Source organism: Rutilus rutilus, assembly GCF_951802725.1.
Source record: "Rutilus rutilus genome assembly, chromosome: 21".
Classification (NCBI taxonomy): domain Eukaryota; kingdom Metazoa; phylum Chordata; class Actinopteri; order Cypriniformes; family Leuciscidae; genus Rutilus; species Rutilus rutilus.
This window is the reverse complement of record NC_140226.1, coordinates 19,506,179-19,528,086: the sequence shown is the minus strand read 5'-3', so window position 1 is coordinate 19,528,086 and position 21,908 is coordinate 19,506,179. Positions and strand designations below refer to the sequence as shown.

Genomic DNA, 21,908 nt, shown 5'->3' with positions numbered 1-21,908 from the left:
AGTAAACATGATGAATGGCGACTGTAGAACGCAAAAGCCGAATCCCGGACATTTTGGACGATCTCTAAATCCCTCGCAAACTCATCACGTAGGCTAGCTTTGTTGTTTTCAACAACTGCGCACTCTTACCGGTAGGCGTGGCCTCCTAAGGCAGCGAAGCAAGTGCATTCTGGGAGTTGTTGTCTTTCATCCACATAAGCCAAAAATACATTTTCTGGCTTTTCTCAGTCTAGAAAGCTCCAAATTCAAAAATTTCTTCACATTTCTTCTACTTAAATGACCTATTTTAAATACACATTCATCTTCCCAGAGGTGAAGTATCCCTTTAAGTGTGTCCCCGGCTTTACTGTGCAAGAAACCTCATTGCCTGTTGCCGCCAAGTCTTGCTGCAGGTCTTTTGCAGTCACTCGAGGGTTTTTCTGAACCTGCCTTCTCAGAAATCTGGTTGCAGACGTTGATGGCTTCCTTTTTCTAGTCTGTCCAGGAAGTGTAACCACTGTTCCTTTAACTTTGAATTTGCAAAATATGCTTCCAACAGTGTCTCTAGGAACATTTAGTGCCTTCGCTATCTTTTTGTATCTTGTTCCTTGTTTGTGAAGGTGATGATATCTTCTCTTAACTTTTTGGACCATTCTTTTGGCATGTTATTCTTTTCTAACATGCAGTCAAACGTGACATTCAAGAAACCTAGCAAGTTCAGATATTTCATGTGTTCTAGCTCAAGCACACCTGGTGCAACTAATAAAGCCCTTGATTATAGTTGCATCAGGTGTGCTTGAGACAACGCCTGTTTAGCAGATTTGTGCTTTTGTGAGGGATTCTATTCAGGGGGTTGAATAATTTTGAGACTGCAGAAGCTATTTCAATTACTTTAGTTTGATTTGTTCATTGCAAACAGCTGAAAGTGTAAATGTTGCCAATCATTTCGATTACAACTATATATATATATATATATATATATATATATATATATATATATATATATATATATATATATATATATATATATATATATATATATGATATTTAAATAATACATTATTAAGAATCATTTTATAGTTTTCACTCTCAAAGAGCAATATTTACAAAATACTTTACTTACTAAAAATAATTATATTAGATTATATTTTTGTATCTGCTGTAAAAGTTTTTTATAGATATTGAGTGTGCAAAGTCTATCAAATGATTATTAATGAATTCAAAAATGATTATTCAAAGTTCTTATTCATTATTTGCTAAAGGCGGGAAAAGGAAAAGTTAATTGGTCAAAAAACGTAACTCTTTTTCAGTACATCTGCGAGTTTCTGTGTTTGAATTGATGTATATTTGCACATCTGCTCTGATGCCTGACTGATCATCACTCTTACCAACCAGACTTGATCCGGTCAGCCAGGCCGTTTTGACCCATGCTCAGTGGAAATTTTCTGTGTGGACATTTCTATGCAGTCATCAGGCTTTTGCTCCATTTAACATCTATTTTCTATTGTTATTCCAGATGCAAGATTCATTAGAAACATATTAAACATTGCAGTGTGAATATCACTGTCCTCGCTCTTCAAAAAGTAGTCTGTGTGAATTCCTTACAAACAAAATAACACCACTTAGCACTGGAGGGGGTGTGTTTGCTTTGTTTATTTGTATATTTGTGCATGTATATGTTAGTGTGTGTTATGGGAATCTAGCTCCGTCACTGGGATTTTTTCCATCACCGTTGTTTAAACTTTAGAGGGTCGTGACGTTTAAAACATGTTGCCTCCTGTCATTTCAGATCAGTGGCTTTTATTTCCTTTTTTCCCTTTTGTTGATTGACATGCATTATGCTTGTTTGTGTTTTATAAAATTATTTCTGTAATGTCCGTATAGCTTTTGTGATGTGCTTGTGTATAATTTCAGATGTTTTGCCGTTGAATGTTCCTTTGACGCACGCACATGCGCGCACACGTGTACTTGTACTCAATTTTGCCTTCACTTTGTGGTGTGTGGGTTACCCAGCTGCCATGTTGGCGTGTTTCCATTTGCCCACCTAGATTTAAATCTCATTTAAAGCAGAACAAACAACCCTCTGTATACCTGCTTTGTCAGGATATCAGTACAGAGTCCTATTCATCTTAGCTTATTCAGATAAAGACATCTCTTATAATGGCTCTGAGATGGCTGTTTCATCCGCAGCATCCGGTCACGTTCTTTTCTTCTCTGTGGGCAGTGAGGTAGCCCTGAGGACTGGCTTTTGGGACAGTTTTGGACAGTATTAGTCTCAAAAGACAAGTTTGTGTATCTTTTTTTTTGTACTTCATAGGCATGTGGTTTCTATAGTTTAGCATTGATTTCAGTTTGGGTCATAGTTTGGTGTTTTGTCTGATTTTTAAATGATGAACAGTAATTTCCCCCTAATCTGTAATTTTGTTTTGTTTTCCAAATATGTGAATAAAAGCCTAAATTCGATCTGTTCCACATATAAAGCGATCAAGTCTCTTCAGAAAATTTGGAATAAACCGCTCTATTCATATGGATTAGTTTTACAGTCTCTTTATGATTTTTTTGAAGCGTCAAAGTGGTAGTTGTGTAGACTGTCAATGGAGGGAAAGAAAGTTCTCAGATTTAATCAAAAAGATCTTTATTTGTGTTACGAAAGTCTTACGGGTTTGGAACGACATGAGGGTAATTAATGACAGAATTTTCATTTTTGGGTGAACTATGCCTTTAAGGGTTTCCCAGGCTGCTCGTTTGTATTTCCAATTGATTTTGCTCTGTGTGCCAATGACGATAATCGAACTAATTTGACAGCCGTCCCTGTGCATGACAGAGCGTCTAATGGGTGTATTACCAACACCACAGACACCAAAACTCATTGCTGGCTATTCCAGCCCCATCGGTAAATTAATCCCAGCCATGCCCTTTACAACAGAAAAAGCAGCGCACTGATTGGTTGGCAGAGTCTTGACGCATGCAACACGCAAACAACATAGTTTTATTATGTTTTGCAACAGATAACGGAAATGTTATAACCCACCAGATAATTTCTAATAAATCAATATTTTGGAGGTCAATTTAATGGATTTCTATCTTAAGACACAGACAGGCACACTTTTTGCAGCCACAAAGATTTGTATCTAATGACAGCATTATTTTACTTTAGTCAGAACTTGTGTAGCAGCGCAGTTTTCCCCAGCCGAGTGTACAGGGTCAGGGTCGAGTGACTTTAACTTTGTTCTGAAGTATGTATTGCCCGCAGTCAGCTGCTGGTGTATTTTTAGTTAATTGTTGTTTGTACTAGGGTGTCTGACAGGCCAGCTGCTCTTTGTCTGTGCTGCTACGATTTGATGCAGTCTGAAGTATATTGCCGCTAAATCTCATTTTTATGCAGTTTATTGCTGCTCTCTGCTTGTCCGGGCACCTTCCCTGGAAATAAAGAGATTGGAGAGAGAGAGAGAGAGAGAGAGAGAGCGCTGCAGACAGATCAGGACCAGAGAGAACCATGAGGCTCTAACATTATCTTCACTTAAGTTACTACTGCCTTTTCTTTTATTTGTTTGGCTTTTTTCTTCCTTTCCTTTCCTGTCCTTATTCCTTTTCCTTACCCTTTTACCTTCGCTCCTTCCTTCCTTTTTCCTTTCTGTACTTATTTACTTCATAATCTTTTCTTCCTTTCCTTATTTTGTTATTCTCTTGTTGTAATTTTGTTTTTGTCCCTTCCCATATCTCGTTCTTTTCCTTTCCAACTTTTCTAAACTTTCCTGTACTACACTTTCCTATTTCCTCATTTGTTCCCTTCCTCCTTCCTTATTTTATTCCTCTCTTTCTTCCTTTCATTTCCTCCTTTGTTCCCTTCCATCCTTTCTTCCTTAATTTCCTTTCCTTATAAATTTACCTTATTTCCTTACTCTTTTTCTTCCTTCATTTCCTCCTTTGTTCCCTTCCATCCTTTCTTCCTTAATTTCCTTTCCTTATAAATTTAACTTATTTCCTTACTCTTTTTCTTCCTTCATTTCCTTTCATTTTCATCCTTCCTTCTGTCTTTCATTCCTTCATTATTTTTCTTCATCCTTTTCCTCTATACCTCAATTTTTATCTTTACTCATTTCATTTCTTTCTTTCTTTCATTACGTTGATGCAGAAACATGGACTGTTTCTGATACTGGAGCAGTTATTGTCTGTGGTTGGGATGATAAGTGGTGTTTATTTGATGGTAATCTAAGGAAAACAACTACAATGGTGTCTTCCTTTGTCCACATTTCTGACATCCATGTTGAGGGCCTTCAGCTGAAACTGATGTAAGAGGATTGACAGCGTTTGACACATTTTGGAGGTTTCTCACTGGCCACATCCGTTGGCCAGTTCTCAACGGATACCAGCTGACCATTAGCCGCTTTCCGACCGGAGGAACCTTTTCACAGTTCCTAGAACTATTGGCTAAAGTACCCGTATGTTCCTGCGGTGCGAACACGCCGACTAGGAACGACTTTAGTTCTAGGAACTCCATTTGGAGGAACTAATTTAGCTCCTACTTCAGAGTAGGGTCTAAACCAGCACTATAGGAACTACCCGTGACGTTAGTGTACGCTGATGACCGAACGCACGCAAAACACCAGCACCCGCCATTTTTAAAACAGCTATATGTAAACACACAGATTATAGCCTATATATTTACTCCAGAAACTAGATACAAACATGGAAAACAGTGATAGATGGGCCTCTAAACCTTTATGCTGAAGAGAAAATCCAACGCAACTTTGAGGGGACCAAGTCAAACATGATTAACGTTATGTATTTCTGCTCAGCTAGCAACACTGGACATCAACCACACGGCATAGGCTAATAACTTTTTTTTTCATATACTGTGTACTTTCTATAACAATTCTATCTAATAACATGTTAAACAGTACTGTTAGACAGATCGCTAACTAATGAACACAGAGAATGCGAGCATTGTTTGCTCTGGCGTTCTCAGCGCCGTCAAAATAAAGGTCCGTCGCTCCGTCAAAATAAAAGTCGCCGTGCTTGCGTCACTCCCTTACCCCTCCTACCAGTTCCTATCATAGGTTCCTACGGCCACTTGGCCAGTGCGAACGCAAACAGCAAAACCGAGTTTGGGGGAGAGTAGTTCATAGAACTGTTTGGAAGTGGACAGTTCCTATAACTAAGTTCCTGTAACTACTTGGTCAGAAAGCGGCTATTCATTTCTTGCAGTCAGATTGGGGCCAGGCAACCCTCTGTTCAAAGTCCATCACTCTTTGAAGCAAAATGTCACCTGTTGAATTTAGAGCTGCAGTGGAGAGTGTTATAAAGCCATGAATCTTCTGACAGAATCAGACAGCTGCCGATTTCATGGGAAAGGGACATTTGGAACTCCACTTTCAAGTAACTGACTCAGTTTAAGCTGAGAGAATGGAAATGACAAACAAAATGCCAGAATGATAAGGATGCACTTGGATGGCCTTTGAGTGCTGATACGAGAGACTCTTCATTTGGTCGCTCTCATTCTACCTTTCTACCGGGACGTTCGCGTGTGGGTTAAACTGGGGGAGGGTCTATGTAGATTGGGAGACAGATTCTGAGCGGGTGAATAACAATGAAGGCGCTAAAAACGGAACCGACTCGGACGGATGTTAAAGAACGCTGTGGCCACTGTGAACAATTGCAAATGAGAGGGATGAGAAGGGTCTTGTTTTTTTAATGTCCTCTGTCTCCATAACAACCCTCCCTTTTGTGCGGCGCTCTCTGAAAAGCCTCCTCCAATCACAAAAACATGAAACATGAAAATTCAGCCCGTCCGTGATGAGACGCGACTGCATTCATCCCAGCTTTGAATTTTTTTTTGCAAATCAGTGTTCCCTGGAATAGGTTTGTCCACAAACAGAAAATGAGAAGCAATTAGTGCAACTTGCTGAACCCATGTTTAAGGGTTTCTTCCAAGAAATATTATACATTTTCAAAATGTATAATATTTTGTGGTAGCCTACTAAAGTTTGCTTTGGAATCAGAAAATTTGTGGTAGTTTGTTTTGTTTAGGTTTTTATTGATGTATTATATTTAGTGCAAATTGTTTCCCTCTAACTCATAACTTTGAGACTGAACTGGATAAAGCAGATTTTCTATAAAGGTAACCTCGTGTCATTGTCATGTAACTATGTGTGACAGTGTTTTGTTAATTAGGATGGATTGAAGGATGGGTGAAAAGAAGAAGAGCGAGTGATTGAATTAGCAGAGTGTCAGAAAAGGGCAGCGTTGACGATATTCCACCACGCCATCAGTTATTACATGTGACTCAAACCAGGAAACTTAATATAACACACATTAATCCACAGCAATGCTTCTTGCTTAATTATCCTCACTTCATGCCAGCTTCGCCTGTCGCACGTTTTGAAATTGAGTTTTCATCAAGCTCAGAAAATTCTCAATATTACATTTGAACTGTTTAATTTTTAACCTTGTTACTAGTGGGATAGTTTAACATAAAGTTTTGGTGTAATACTGAGGTGAGGGGGGATGGGGGGTCTTTGAGAACCTTTGCTGAGGTCAATATTCAGGTCACTTTAATCAGAATACAAATGATTAGTTTTGCATTTTATAGGCATTTGCTTTCCATACTTTAGTATTAATTTTGCGTTGATCATATATAAAAAGGAATATATATATATATATATATATATATATATATATATATATATATACCCTTTCCAAAAAATTAGAATATCATGGAAAAGTTTATTTATTTCCATAATTCCATTCAAAACGTTAAACTTCCATAGATTATAGATTCAGGGCTCACAACTTAAACGATTTCAAGTATTTTTAGTTGTTTATTTGTACATAATTTGGGCTTCCAGCTCATAAAACCCATGAAAATGGGATTTAAAAAAAATAGAATATTACATGAAATCACACAGTAATTACACAGTGATACCATGGTCATTGAACCAGGTTTTGGTTCTTTTGGCAGTGTGGGCAGGTGCAAATCCTGCTGGAAAATGAAGGAAGCATGAAGTGCTCTGAAAATGTCCTGGTATATATATATATATATATATATATATATATATATATATATATATATATATATATATATATATATATATATATATATATATATTATATATATATATATATTCTAACTTCATTATCTTTTTTTTTTATTGTTTATGTATAAATTTAATGAATTATACTTGAAATAAGTCTTAATATGTTTTGCAGTTTGGCAAATCAAAGAAAATGATTCCAAGGATGTTTAAATGCTGTATTTTTACTGGAAATTTTGAAAAAAAAAAATTGCAGTCTGATTTGTGATTTGAGAAAACGTAATCTTTTAAAATCTATGACGTTCACTTCTGTTTTGATAATCCTCCATCTCTCCACTTGGGTGGATCAGTCTAAGTCTCCTTTCTTTCACATGTCTTTTTTTCTTCCCCTTTTGAAATAAACTATTAATCGCTAGCTCTCTATGCTGTGTGTTTGTGTGTGTGTGTGTTTGTACATGCCTTGCGGGGACTGCTACCCTATACCCTAACACTAATCTCTCTGACATGTGCCAGATGATTCGATTACTGACCATTGCTCTGACGGCTCTCACTACAGCATCAGGCCACCGAACTCAGCCATTGTGTGTGTGAGAAAGACACAGAGAGTTTGTGCAGTAGAATTGGCCAATATACTGTAGCTAGAATATATATAATATCTTGATATTTTTGATATCTGTTTATGTGTTGTTTGCTCTGAAATGACTTTAAAAGGTGTTTTTCAGTGGAATCAGAGGAATCAACAGCTATATGGCCAATTACATTCAAAATGTTTAATGTAAGAAGTGAAATACAAAACAATATAGTTAATTTTTTTTCACTAAATGAACCATATGGAGAAAGCTAGAAGTTTGCATGCTCATTCGTCCAGAATCATCTCGGTCATCTCTACAAAGATGTATTTTAAATATTATTTACAGAAATATATTTCTTGGTTGTGGCATTACTCTTTGGTTGGTGTTTTCTCTTTTTGCCAGGTGGTGGGAGTGAGTCGATTTTAATTTTATTAGCTCAGGTTGCAGATAAAACTAACAGATTGAAGAAAAAAACCTTTCGTTTTAAAGAGAAACAGGCTCTTACAAAAGGTCTGTGCTACACTTTCTCAGAGATTGTTCATCCGTCTGTGTTGGTTTAAAGTTGCTGAAGGCTGCTGCCTCGATCCTTACTGTTTGCTCTAGTCATTGAAACACGTCAAACCACATTACATTTCCGGTGAGTTGTTCCATCGTTGTGTGACGATGGATCTTTTTACCGAACTCCTCATTCACTCAACAAAGCACAAAATAAACCTGCTGCTTCTATGTTGATTCTGTTGATTTATCACACGAGTGTTTGACTTGGCACGCTCTCTGTCAACCAGGTCTGATCTAGATAACCACAGTCCGATTCAACCAAGGTTTAATTTTGCCAACCTTTAGCAAGGATACATTAAACTGATTAAAAGTCATAAATTGATTAAAAGTCACAGTAATGACATTTATAATGTTACAAAAGATTTCGGTTTCAAATAAATGCTGTTCTTTTGGACTTAGCTTTGGACTTTCTTCATCAAAGAACCCTGAAAAAAAGTGTGTTGGTTTCCACAAAATATTAACTGTTTTCAACATTGATAATAATAATAATAAGAAATGTTTCTTGAGCACCAAATCAGCATATTGGAATAATTTCTGAAGGATCATGTGACACTGAAGACTGGAGCAATGATGCTGAAAATTCAGCTTTGCCAACACAGAAATTCATTACAGTTTGAAACATATTTCACAATATTACTGTATTTTCGATTGAATAAATGCCATCTTGGTGAGCATAAGAGACTTCTTTTAAAAACATTCAAAAGTCTTACTGACCCCAAATGTTTGCTGACCCCAATGCTAAGCAAAGTGTGTTTGTGTTTTCTGTTGGGCATCATCATTATCACCTGTGTTGCTTAAAGGGTTAGTTCACCCAAAAATGAAAATTCTGTCAGTAATTACTCACCCTCATGTTGTTCCAACCCCGTAAGACCTTCGTTCATCTTCGGAACACAAATTAAGATATTTTTGATTAAATCTGAGTGCTGGATCACTCCTCCATAGGCTTCTAAGACACTATAACTTGCTGGCCCAGAAAATGTATTAAAGACATCGTTAATATAGTCCAAATGACTACAGTGGCTCAATCTTAAGTTTATAAAGCGACGAGAATACTTTTTGTGCGCAAAAAGTTAGTTCACGTAGTGTTTTAGCGTAGCGCGTCTGTGTTGTACGTCACACGTAGGCTCACTATTGGCCGACGCTGGTCATGTGTGTGATACGTGGTGACGTGCAACACAGAAGCGCTACGCAGTTACACTATGTGAAAAAACTCGAGGCCCAGAGAGAAGGAAATGAATAGTGGAATAAAGTCGTTATTTTTGTTCGTTTTTGCGCACAAAAAGTATTCTCGTCGCTTTATAAATTTAAGATTGAGCCACTGTAGTCACTTGGACTATATTAACGATGTCTTTAATACATTTTCTGGGCCAGCAAGTTATAGTTCGTTTCGTTTCGTTTATTCGTTTATTTCAGGCAATGGCACAGAAAAATACAAGGTAGAAAAAAATATAGTTTCGTCATATAGTGCAAAAAAACCAGAATATACAGTATTTAAATTTGACAATCGAATTCTGCCTGAAAGGGAGTGGGAAGAAGACAACTTATTTAAACCCACCCCAGTTCCCCATTTAGTGATTGATACATTGAGCTTCATTGTTACTTTGCTCACGGATTGTTTACAATGTTATATCATGGTGGCGTTTCCACAAGTAACAAGTATTTATTATAACAACAGTTTATACCAACAATGTAAGAAGAATAAACAATGCCAACAATGGTAATGGACAATATACCAACGATGTGTGGTATTCATTGAGCACATGTTAACACTATGAGACAGAGTACAACAGAAATGTAAATTAAAGACCCTCATCTCTGTATTTTAACCAGACCCAATGTTTAAATAACAATTTAAATTGATGAATAGTTTGGCATTGCTTTTGTTGCAAGTCCAGTTTGTTCCAAAGTTTCACTCCGCATACAGACACACAATAATGTTTACGAGTGGTTTGGGCTCTCGGTAATGAAAAATATCCAAAACCTCTCAAGTTATGGGCTCGCACTGAAGTTTTAAAAAAACGTTGTAAGTTAGGCGGTAATAATTTGTTAAATGCTTTATATAAAACTATTGATGTATCATATTTGACAAGATCATCAAATTTGAACAACTTTGACTGCGTAAACAATTTATGAGTATGTTCTAAAAAAGCCACCTTGTGAATGATCCTCACAGCTCTTTTCTGTAATATGATCAGAGGATTTATTGTGTTCTGGTAATTATTTGCCCACACTTCAACACAAAACATAAGGTATGGTAGTACCAGGGTACAGTATAAATTACGGAGTGCATTTTCATCAAGGTATAGTTTTGCTTTATTTATAATTGAGAGGCTTTTGGAGATTTTTGTTTTTATGTGTCTGACATGAGGTTTCCATGACAATTTACTGTCAATTATTACTCCCAAAAATGTATTCTCACTCACAATTTCAATTTGGGTACCATCAATACTTATTCTCTGTTCAGACATTTTATTGCGATTTCCAAACATCATTATCTTAGTTTTATTTATATTCAAGGATAATTTATTTGTGTCCATCCACTTTTTTATTATATTTAGTTCCCTGTTTACCGTATTTACAAGCTCATTATAATCGTCACTACTATAGAATATATTCGTGTCGTCTGCAAATAGTATGAGTTCCAGTACTTTGGATGTATTAAAAATATAATTTATATACACATTAAACAGTTTTGGCCCCAATACTGAACCCTGGGGGACACCACAAACAATGCCAAGAGTATCTGATAAATACTGACCGATTTTTACAAACTGTAACCTCCCTGTTAAATAACTTTTTAACCAATCTCCAGCCAGCCCCCTAATTCCATATCTTTCCAACTTATTTAATAGAATGGAGTGATTAATAGTATCAAAGGCTTTTTTTTAGATCAATAAAGATACCAACTGCATACTTTTTTTGCTCCAGTGCATTAGTAATTTCTTCAATAGCTTCAGTTATTGCCATTGAGGTAGTTCTTTTGGACCTAAAACCATACTGACCATCATTAATTACATGATGTTTCTCGAGAAACTTTTCAAGTCGAGAATTGAATAGTTTCTCAAAATTTTTTGAGAACTGAGGCAAAAGAGAGATTGGTCTGTAATTAGTAAAAGCGTGTTTGTTGTCCTTTTTGAAAAGTGGAATTACTTTAGCGATTTTCATTTTACTTGGAAAGCAGCCAGTCTGGAATGACAAGTTACAAATATAAGTTAAGGGTTTTACAATATTCAGTATAACTTTTTTAATCAATGTCATGCTGATATCATGACAGTCAGTGGAGGACTTACTTTTACATTTCCACACAATGTTTGTCACTTCCTGCTCATTTGTAGCTGAGAGGAAGAATGACAAAGAATTCCGTTCAATAGTTGATTTTGCAACTTAGGGCCAACATTTACAAAAAAATTGTTGAACTTATTTACTACATTACTCATATTATAATCTTCACCATTTTCATCAATAAAGTGATCAGGATATGTCAACTTTGAGGATCCTTGTTTGATTAGGCTATTCAAAACATCCCAAGTTCCTTTTATATTATTTTTATGTTCATATAGCTTTTTGTGATAATATAACCCTTTGCTTGTTCCTATAATATCAGTTAATTTATTTTTGTACTTCTTATATCTTTGTTCCACTTCTTTTGTTTTTACTTTAAGAAACAATTTATAGAGATTGTTTTTCTTTTTACAGGCATTAATTATTCCTTTCGTAATCCAGGGGCTTTTTTGTTTTTGTTTTTCCTTTATAAAATATTCTTTCACAGGACAATGTTTATTATACAAGGAAGTGAAGATATCTAAAAAATTACAATAAGCACTGTCCACATTTGGTTCTCTGTAAACTGAAGTCCAATCCTGGAGCGCTAAACTATTGTTTAGGGCACGGATCATGTCCTCAGTAATTTTTCGTTTAGAGATTTTTGCCATAGTGTCTTTTGTTTTCTTGAGATTATAGTCATACAAAGTAAAAACAGGTAAGTGGTCAGTGATATCACATATAAATAGGCCACTAATGATTTGATTTCCCATAATGTTAGTAAAAATGTTGTCAATGATTGTGGCACTATGTGACGTTATTCTGCTCCATTTCGTTATAGTTGGGTACAGAGACAAGCTATACATTGTCAACGTTTTTTAGTTTGGTTGGATTTAACAAATCAATGTTAAAATCACCACAGATAAATGTTTTTTTGGTTCACAGTAGAAAACAGTTTACCCATCCACTCATTGAAAGTTTCTATGCTTTAACCAGGTGCCCGGTATACACAACTCATGAAGATATTTGTCTTTTTATCATTATGAATTTCCACTGTTATGCATTCAAATAAGCCATCCACAGCTATGGTCATATCAGTTGAAACATTAAATTTAACAGATTTATGAAGGTACAAAGCAACCCCCCCCCCCCCCCCCCCCCCCTCCTATTTTGTTTATTCTGTTTGTATATCTTAATTCATAGCCATCAAGACAAAAATCTCTATAGTGTCTTAGAAGCCTATATGGAGAAGTGAGCCAGCTCTCAGATTTAATCAAAAAATTTTTACGGGGTCTTACGGGGTTGGAACAACATGAGGGTGAGTAATTACTGACAGAATTTTCATTTTTGGGTGAACTAACCCTTTAAGTAAAGGATAAGGGCCTGCTCTGAAAAGGCTAGATTTATATAAGCCAGTCAGGGAGAAAGGTGGGGGATGAAGGGAGTGGGAGGATGAATGAAATGGATAGCAGGAAAAATGGAGGTGGAGAGAAAAATGAAGAGTGGGAGGTTTGGCTGAACACACACACACTCACTCCTCCAGCAACAGGTGTACACACAAGGCAACTGTCCGTTCGGCACAATAGCTTCAATGGGCATCTGTCAACAATCACACCGCTGCACGTAACGCGTCTACCACCTACAAACACGTACACACTCACTGACACCTGATGACTAGAAGGAACCTTCCATTTTGTGGTGCAGGGTGTGCTGGATCTGGGATGTGTGTGTTTGTGAGTGTGTAGGGCTGATGTTGTGTGACATGTTTTCTTTCTCTGAGCAGTTATTCATCTGTCTGTCTCTTTGAGTGCACAGTACGATTTGATGTCTGTGCTTATTAGAGGCAATGTTAGGGTGGCCAAGCATTTCACTGTATGCATTTTTTTGTGTGTGCTGTGCATACGAGAGAGTGAGAGACGCGCTTTCTTTCTTTGGGAGGCATCAGAAAGACTAGAAAAGTAAATGAAATCAAAAGTTGATGCTGTTTTGTTACTTCAAATAATTCAGAAATGAAAATCATCATTTAATCAGTCATATTCCTAACCCATTTGACTTGATATCTTCCATGGGACACAAAATGTTGTCACCAAATGCTGCTTTTCTTATTTATCTTGAACAAGTGTATATGTGCCTTGCAAACTTAAATATTTGATTGTATTATTTATAGAATATTGTTGATGTATCGTTCAAAAGTTTGAGGTTGGTTAGATTGTAAAATATATTTGTTTAAGTTTTAAGTAAATATTATAACCACCAAGGTTGCAGTATACAGTAATATTGTGAAATATTTTTTTTGGTCTATTTTAGTGTATTTTAAAATGTAATTTATTCCCGTGTTGGCAAAGCTGAATTTTCAGCATCATTACTTCAGTTCTTCTACAGTCTTGTTTCTTATTATTATCAATGTTAAAGACGGTTGTGCTGTTTAATATTTTTGTGGAAACTGTTGTAATATACATATAAATATATACCTTTGAAATAGAAAGTTTAAAAGAACAAAATTCAGATTTTTTTTTTTTTTTTGGTTACAATGTAAGCTTTACTGTCACAAACAAAATTGTTGATTTTCTTTCTTTTCTTTTCCAAGCTACTGTTGCTTTAAAATGCAATAAATTGCTGTAACTTTTTTGTAATACGTTGCTAATATGCTAAAAATGTTGCAAATACTGGCAGGGAAACTACAAATCATTATTCACATTTCCTCCTTTTATATTTCACAGAAGAAATTAAGTCATATGAGTTTGGCATGACGTGTAAGTGAGAAATTATGACAGAGGTTTTGTTTTATCAGCTGTAGGCTTGTTTTTATCGTGGTGGTATTGAATGTGTGTAATGGTATTTAAGTGGGTGTTTTAATTCTGACATTTATGCTGTAATCAATGGAATTGACCTGAAAATATCCCACAGGCCCCGTGTTTGTTTTGTTGAAAAGCTGTTTTATATTTCCATGATACTCGATGTGAGGGTGTATATGTGAACCTTGTGGTGATGAGGTGAGACGGACATCAAATTGACACATGAACAGCGTCCTCACGAACCAGTCGGAGCGGCAGCAGTCCGTTTACCTGCACTCAACACATGCAGACACACAGTAACGCACACAATGAGTGTGTGAGCGTTCCTCCTGCTGTGCCTTTCCATGGTTGCGTAATTACGCCTTAGCCACCACTCAGCTACAGAAATCGCCTGTAATTGCCGCTCAATGTCGCTGTTTGTTTCCTGTGTCAGACAAATCTTTCTCTCTCACTCTTTGAACCTTGTCATTTTGTCGTTCTAAAAATGGGAAAACAAAGGTGCACGTTAAGTGCAGATGTCTTTTTCACCCTCTTTTAGTTGTTATTTTTTATTTATTTTTGGTTTTAATTTAGATTCTTTTTTTGTTTTGTTTTCTACTGTAATTCCAAGTGTCTTGGTTCCCATTCGGTTGTGGACTTAATTGATATTAAGTCTTTTGGTAGCGCTTTAGTTGTCATATTCATAGTTCTGATGTTGAGGTACAATATGTACCTGTACTAGAACACTTAGATCCGGATGTTTGGAGGTAATTTTTAGTGCTTGTCAAGGTTAATATCAGATGAAAGTCTTCTCTAGATCACAGCCCATGCAACAAACAATGGTGTCTTGTTTTCTGTTTGTTTCAGCAATTGAAAAAATTAAATCCAGAACATGTTTAATTCTGGATCCCACAGGTGGTGAATAAGGAGATTCCTCACATAGACTTTGCTTTTATTCTTTTTCCTGAACAGGTTGCAATGAATTATCCCAAACATGCCGGTTAAGAAGACCATCAGTGGCCTCAAAAAAGCCTGAAGCTTTTGTTTTTCTCCCACAAACCCTCCCTGACATGTGTAAAGGGTAGGATCAGGTTGTGTCCTGAGGGAAGAAATGTTCAGAATTAATCATCTCTGGAGAGTTTAACAGCATCCCTTCAGTCATTAAGATTTATGTTCCTGTGTGTTTATTTTTTCTGTTATAAGCGAATTTATCTTCAACATCTCAGCTAAGACTTAGATGACATGTATGCAAATAGTATTGGCACTAGTGTTCTTCCCTGGTCGTTTTTCTGATTCACTCCCACGGCTACATGTACCCTCCTTCAATGACAATACAATTGATTATTTAAAAAAAAAAAACGTTTCTTTGAAGTAATCCATTCTTGTGACGTTCGCTAGAGTATGTACATTACAGTGAAAAAAAAACAAAAACAACATTGGCAACAACATTATGATAAGATATCGATGTTAAATAGTTAAATTTATTATTAAAACATTCAAATTAAAAATATTACTATGCCAAGTGTAGTCTGTTTATGGTTACTAAGTAAAGTAGCAACTACAACTACAGCATGGATAAATAAATGGATGGATGGATGGATAGATATTAATATAAAACTAATTGAGAGAGTTGGAACTATCTGTTTTATATTGTTGAATTTGGGTGTTCTTTGTAAGTTACCTTCTAAGAAATTTCTGATGGTTCTTGAATGTTTCTATATACAGTCATTGGTCAAAACTGGGCAAGTCAGTCTTCAGCTTGCCAGCTTGAGTAGATTGTCTGTTTTTTCATCCCATGTTTAACTCAATCAGTGCCCTTCTCAAGGGTTATAACAAATGACAGCAGCAAAATTACAGTCATCCATCTCGGCAGCGTGGATCTGCATCCTGTCTTTCTTGCCCACCCCCAGCACAAACGAAAGAGAAAGAGAACAAGGGAGACACAGAGGACATATCATGGAAAGATCAATGAAAAGAAATCTTACTAGTGCTTGTGCAACTATTATACAGCCCAGATCACCATTTTTGTTTCTTGGTGGATCTAGTGGAATTTTTCCTTATATTGGCACACTTAACTTGCTCCTTGTGTACCTGGTGGGTGTTGTATGGTGTCAAACCGAAGTGCAGGTGGAACTACAGGTGGATATTGTGATGCAGGCTTTGTGATACAGCCAGCTCTGAATCAGCAGCTGCTACTTCGTGGCACATTTGGAGTGAAATTAACAGTAATTGCAGACCTTCCCTCCCTTCGTTTCAGAGAGCATTGTTTTATCACCATGAAGACTGTTGGATGTGATTGGTAGAGAGAGCTTTGTATAGAAAGTGAAGGCTGTTTTTTTTCACATCATAATGTAGGTTGTCCGCCCTAATTATTAACTGCTGTTGCTGTCAAAAGATAAGCTTAAAAAAAAACTGTCTTTTGGCTTAACGCCTACCATTCCTCTCAACTAGTAACAAAAAGGCTTCCCATAACTTCTCCTATCCTGTCAAGTCCCACTTGGTGATCTTATGACTTAAAGTAATGTATGCCGTAACAACACCTGCAATAAAGAAAAGATGTTACCATTTACAAAGCTGCTTGGAAACTAATTATAATTGTGAAGCCCTAGTTTCTTCAGTTACATAACCTTTTCATTAAGATTATTAGCAAATCTGATATTGTTTCGCTTTGTTTTGTGTTGCAGACAGAGGTGATCAAAGGACCATCTGGAAGCGTGGGGATGACTTTCAGGCATGTTCCGGCCACTGATGGTGACACAGTGCACGTGAGCATAGAGACCGTCACCCCAAACTCTCCAGCTGCCCTGGCGGACTTACAGAGAGGAGATCGCCTCATTGCTATTGGAGGTTAGAGACTACATAAATTTACTCATTACCATTCAAGTGGAATGTTTGACATGGTGGGTAGGTCATTTAATGCCCAATGTTGTATAGTTTTATAATACATTTGCAAAGCTTCAAGTGTTGTTCATGTCTGTTTGCACAGGAGTCAAAGTGACGTCCTCTGTCCAAGTGCCGAAACTGCTGAAACAAGCTGGAGAGAGAGTGATAGTCTTATATGAGAGGCCGGTCCGTCACCAGGTGCCTGCTGCGGGGTTGGGGACACTCCAAGAAACCCTTGGCCCAATGGAGGAGCCTAGCTATCTTCCTCATCCTGGGGGCTATGAGGAGGACCCAGCCCCAATAACCACCATGGACATATCTGATAACAGAGACAATGACTCTGAGTTTGAGGAGCTGATTGTTGAGTCCAAATCAACTGCAGCTCCAGTCACTGTTGACACGAAGGAGGATTTCCTGCTCTCTGTAAACCAAAGTCCTAAAAAAACTGTGGCCAACCTGGCCAAGCCCCTTGGTTCCATCTCACCAATTCTCAACCGCAGGCTGAACCTTCAGTCACCACTCAAATCCCAGTCCAAAGAATCACCAAAGCCGGCAACTCCCAAGACTGCTGAACCTCCCGAACAGCCACAGAGACCAACAGTGCCCCCTCCTCCACCACCTGCACGCCCTCCTGTTCCTCCCAGACCTCATATAAAAGTCACATCTGCTTCAGAAAGCCAAAGCCTGGTAGAAGGGAATGAACCTGCAGTGGAAAAAAGTCCAGAGAAAACACAACCCATTACTGGCAATGGCGAAAAACCATTAGAAAAAATCCCTGTTAAGTCACCAGAGTTGAAGCCTGTGAGCAAGAACCCAGATCCCACAGAGGAAATCCTAAATATTCCAGCCACAAACAAACAAGAATCAGCCAAAGACAAAATATCTGAGAGCTCCTCCAACACTAGGGACAGTGTAGACGAGCAGGGTCTCTGGGAATCGTCTGAGACCATGTACCGCAGCAGAACTGCTCGCTGGAACAAAGCCTCTGTGATCTTTGAAGTGGAAAACAACCACAAATTCCTTAATATAGCACTTTGGTGCAAGAACCCCTTCAAGCTCGGTAGTCTCTTGTGCTTAGGGCATGTCAGCTTGCGCTTGGAACACATAGCACTGGAGTGCTTATCTACGTCATCTGCTGAATATCAGAGCACCTTCCGTCTATGCGCTCCCGAACCAAGGGCCAGCGTCAGCCGTACCGCTTTGCGCAACTTAAGCACTCACAAAGGTTTCAACGAGAAACTCTGCTATGGAGATGTTACAGTCAACTTCACTTACCTGGCAGATGGGGAGTCAGACCTCTCCAGTGGACTGACAGAACGTGAGCGGGAAGGGTGTCTTCAGGAAGAGGACTTAAAAGACCGGGAAAAGGAAAGGGACCAGGTGCTCATGGTAACCCGGGATGAACAGAGTTACAGCGGCATGCAGATAGGAGAGATGCGGCACAATTTTCAAGACACTCAGTTCCAGAATCCCACTTGGTGTGAGTATTGCAAGAAGAAGGTGTGGACCAAGGCTGCCTCGCAGTGCATGACCTGTTCTTATGTCTGTCACAAGAAGTGTCAAGAGAAATGTCTAACAGAGCACCCTTACTGCGTAGCCGCCTCAGACCGGCGTGGGGCAGATCCTGAGGCAAAGTCCACCATTAACCGGGCAACTACTGGACTTACACGTCACATTATCAACACTAGCTCTCGACTCCTCAATCTGAGGCAGGTGCCCAAAACCAGACTTGCAGAACAGGTTGCAGAAATAGGATCAGGGGCGGTGGAACCTTCTCCGAAACACACGCCTAACACTTCTGACAACGAGAGCAGTGACACCGAGACCTATGCTGGGGCCAGTCCTTCCAAGCAGCCACCTGGTAGTGGTGGATCCAAACTGGTGCGTAAGGAAGGTGGGCTAGATGACAGCGTGTTCATCGCCGTCAAAGAGATTGGTCGAGATCTTTACCGTGGCCTACCGACAGATGAGCGTTCGCAGAAACTGGAGTTTATGTTGGACAAGTTGCAGCAGGAGATTGACCAAGAGTTGGAGCATAACAACTCTCTAAATATGGAAGAACGAGAGACGATGGACTCTCGACGCAAGGCCCTCATCTCTGCAGCTCTGGCCAAGTCCGGTGAACGTCTCCAAGCTTTGACTCTGCTCATGATTCACTACCGTGCTGGCATCGAAGATCTAGAGTCTGTAGAAAGCACATCACCATCTGAACAGCATGGCTTTCCGAAGGCAAAGGCTGAAGGTCTGGAGGAGGCCCTGATGGGCACAGAAGTGTACGACAGTGACATTTGCAGTCCCGTTGATGTTCAGATGCTGGATGACATTACGGAGGAGCAGATCTGTGTAGAGGCGTTTCCGTAAAGATGACAAAAGGTACTAGGGGCTTGGGACTCAAGAACAAAGACTTTTTTTCATGTATGATTTGGATTAAGGTTGACCTGTGAGCGTTCCACATGTGATTGTGAGGTTTGCAAAAGTATTCCTGAATATCACTGCAATGTACTGTTGAGGAATTTTGTGAGAGTGTCAGTAGTTTACCAATTTTTTTTTTTACGTTTTACTTTTTAAAAATAATTTCCCCCTTTAGTCTTTTAGTTGCAGTTGTAGAGGACAAATCATCAATCTGAAGACTTTCAGCAGTATTACACAAAATACACAAAATATTTCGATAGAGTTCGAACGACGAGTTCCCGTGACATTGTGATCAAGCCGAGTTTTACCTGCCTTACCTGAAAGGTGTAGTCAATTTTTTAAACATGAGCTTCAAAAGGGAGAGTCAGTGACGTGTGAGCTTGAATAGGTATTTTTATTCAAACTTTGTGTATTAGTACAGACTGAATTATATACATGTGTGCTGTTAGTGATGTTCATGGTTGGAAATACACCCTGCCTAGTGTGTTTTGAGCTTCAAGCCCCTCTCTGCCTTATCAATCAACTACAAAATGTAGGATTATACCTGAACAGTCCATAGAACATGATGCCATTCCTAACCAACATTGTCCTCTCTGATAAGCACCTTTCTCATGTTACTTCACAATTATTACTAATTTTAAAGTGTAATTTCTTTAATATTCTTCTTTTTTTTTGTTGATTTTAAAATGTTTAATGCTGAACTGAGAGGGAATCCTCATAGGACAGATAATCTTGATGTTATTATACTATTGGGGACCATTCTTTGTCTAATTTATGTCACAAAGCCAATGTGACTTTTTTTTGTTTTGAGGGAGGGATATTTATATTGCATTTCATAATATATGTTTCTAATGTCAATAATCTCATATTTTAATCTCACAATTAATTTGCTTTGAACCCTTTTTTAAGTGGTGGCAATTTTTCTCAACCATCATTTGGTCCGGGTGAATGGTTATGTTTGTGTGAATGTTTCAGCCAGTTAATTTTTGGTTTCCTTTATGTATTGTAATGTTTTGTTTTGATGCAAGGAACTTTTCATTGTGTCTCACATCTGTGTGCTTGGGCATGTTTTAGCACCTTCGAACGTTATTTTTTACATGTGTCCTACTGAATGTATCTCCCATATGACTCACTTTACATTCATTATTCCATTCACCTCTCAAAACATAATTTTTCTCAAAGTGTAAAACTACATCATTAAAAACTTTCTTTTATCAATGCATACAGTATTCTTTAATTCCCAAAGCTAATTTTTTGTTGCTCTTATCACTCACATTTTATTATTATTTAAATGTGGTCTACACATGGGCGTCCATCATTGGGTACATGCATTGCTGGATCTGTTTTCCTGAATTTCCAGTCGTGCTGCCCTAGGTAATGTTTCTGCTGCTATAACATCTATACTATTCACTGGGCCTGGAACATAATACATTTTTAGAGTGGGTCCCCCACACCCTGGCCCAATAATTACGTTTCACCATAGAGGACCTTATTGGGCCCCCCATGTCACTGGGCCTTGGGCAACATAAGAAGTTTGTTAACACTCAAACCAGAAAGGAACTTTTTCCTTTTAAACAACTGAAAGGAAAAACATTTAAATGCTAAGCTCACTAAAATAGTCTAAAAAAATGACTAAGAATTGTTTGTTTTAATTCTACTTGTCTAGTTGCTGCTGCTGTTATCCTGTGCTTCTCAAATTCAATGCCACCAACATATGCTCTAAAAAATATTGCTCCAATTATCTCTATCACAATGGATGAAAAACAGTAAAATAACAAGTATAAAACATCATATCCACCGTGGCAAACTGTGGTTAAGCTTTTCTTGGAAAGCTGTTGTTCTTTTTGGAAGCTGTGTCATGTTTTAAAGTGCTATTGTAAATAGCCTAGAAATGTGGGTGACTTTAAACCATGTCCTTTCTCCCTGAACTTATATAGTGCTCAACATGTGGGTCCACCTTTTTTGTTGTTGTTTTTGCTTTATGTAAATATGATTTTATTCTTTTGTGAGTTTTAATTACGGTGGAGGGCATCCATCGACAAAGTGCACAGCTTTTAAATTTGCTGCAAGACCTTTACGCACTGACATATCATATTTGCTTATGCACTTGAGATAAATAAATTGTTAGAAATAAAAAAAAATGTCCTCTGTAATTTTTGCACCTTCCCATTTAGAGAGATCTAGTGTATCACTTATCACAATCGACCTAGAAACCAGACAATCACTGCAACTGGTTATTTTCTTTTTCCACCCCTTACCTCACATTACAAGGTAAAACTGTATAAACTACAAAAAAAAAATTGCAGGATTATCATAAACTAAATGTTCACAACATTAGCCATTATTAAGACAGTTGGGAGCAGGTGGCATTCTGTTAGTCGGTGGACCCGTTAACAAGATTGCCACGCTGCACAATCGATAACAGGAAATAACAC

General features: G+C 37.8%; 1 protein-coding gene across 1 annotated transcript in view; it reads left to right on the top strand.

Annotated features, from left to right (window-relative positions):
* Window positions 1-20,691, top strand: part of pdzd8 (PDZ domain containing 8) — a 44,520-nt gene extending 23,829 nt beyond the window's left edge. Inside the window, exons 4-5 of the mRNA XM_084393966.1 lie at window positions 16,863-17,025; window positions 17,165-20,691. Of these exons, the coding sequence (XP_084250092.1) occupies window positions 16,863-17,025; window positions 17,165-19,422 (2,421 nt within the window). The 3' untranslated portion in view covers window positions 19,423-20,691. The remainder of the gene's footprint in view (window positions 1-16,862; window positions 17,026-17,164) is intronic.
* The last annotated feature ends 1,217 nt before the right edge of the window (window positions 20,692-21,908 follow it).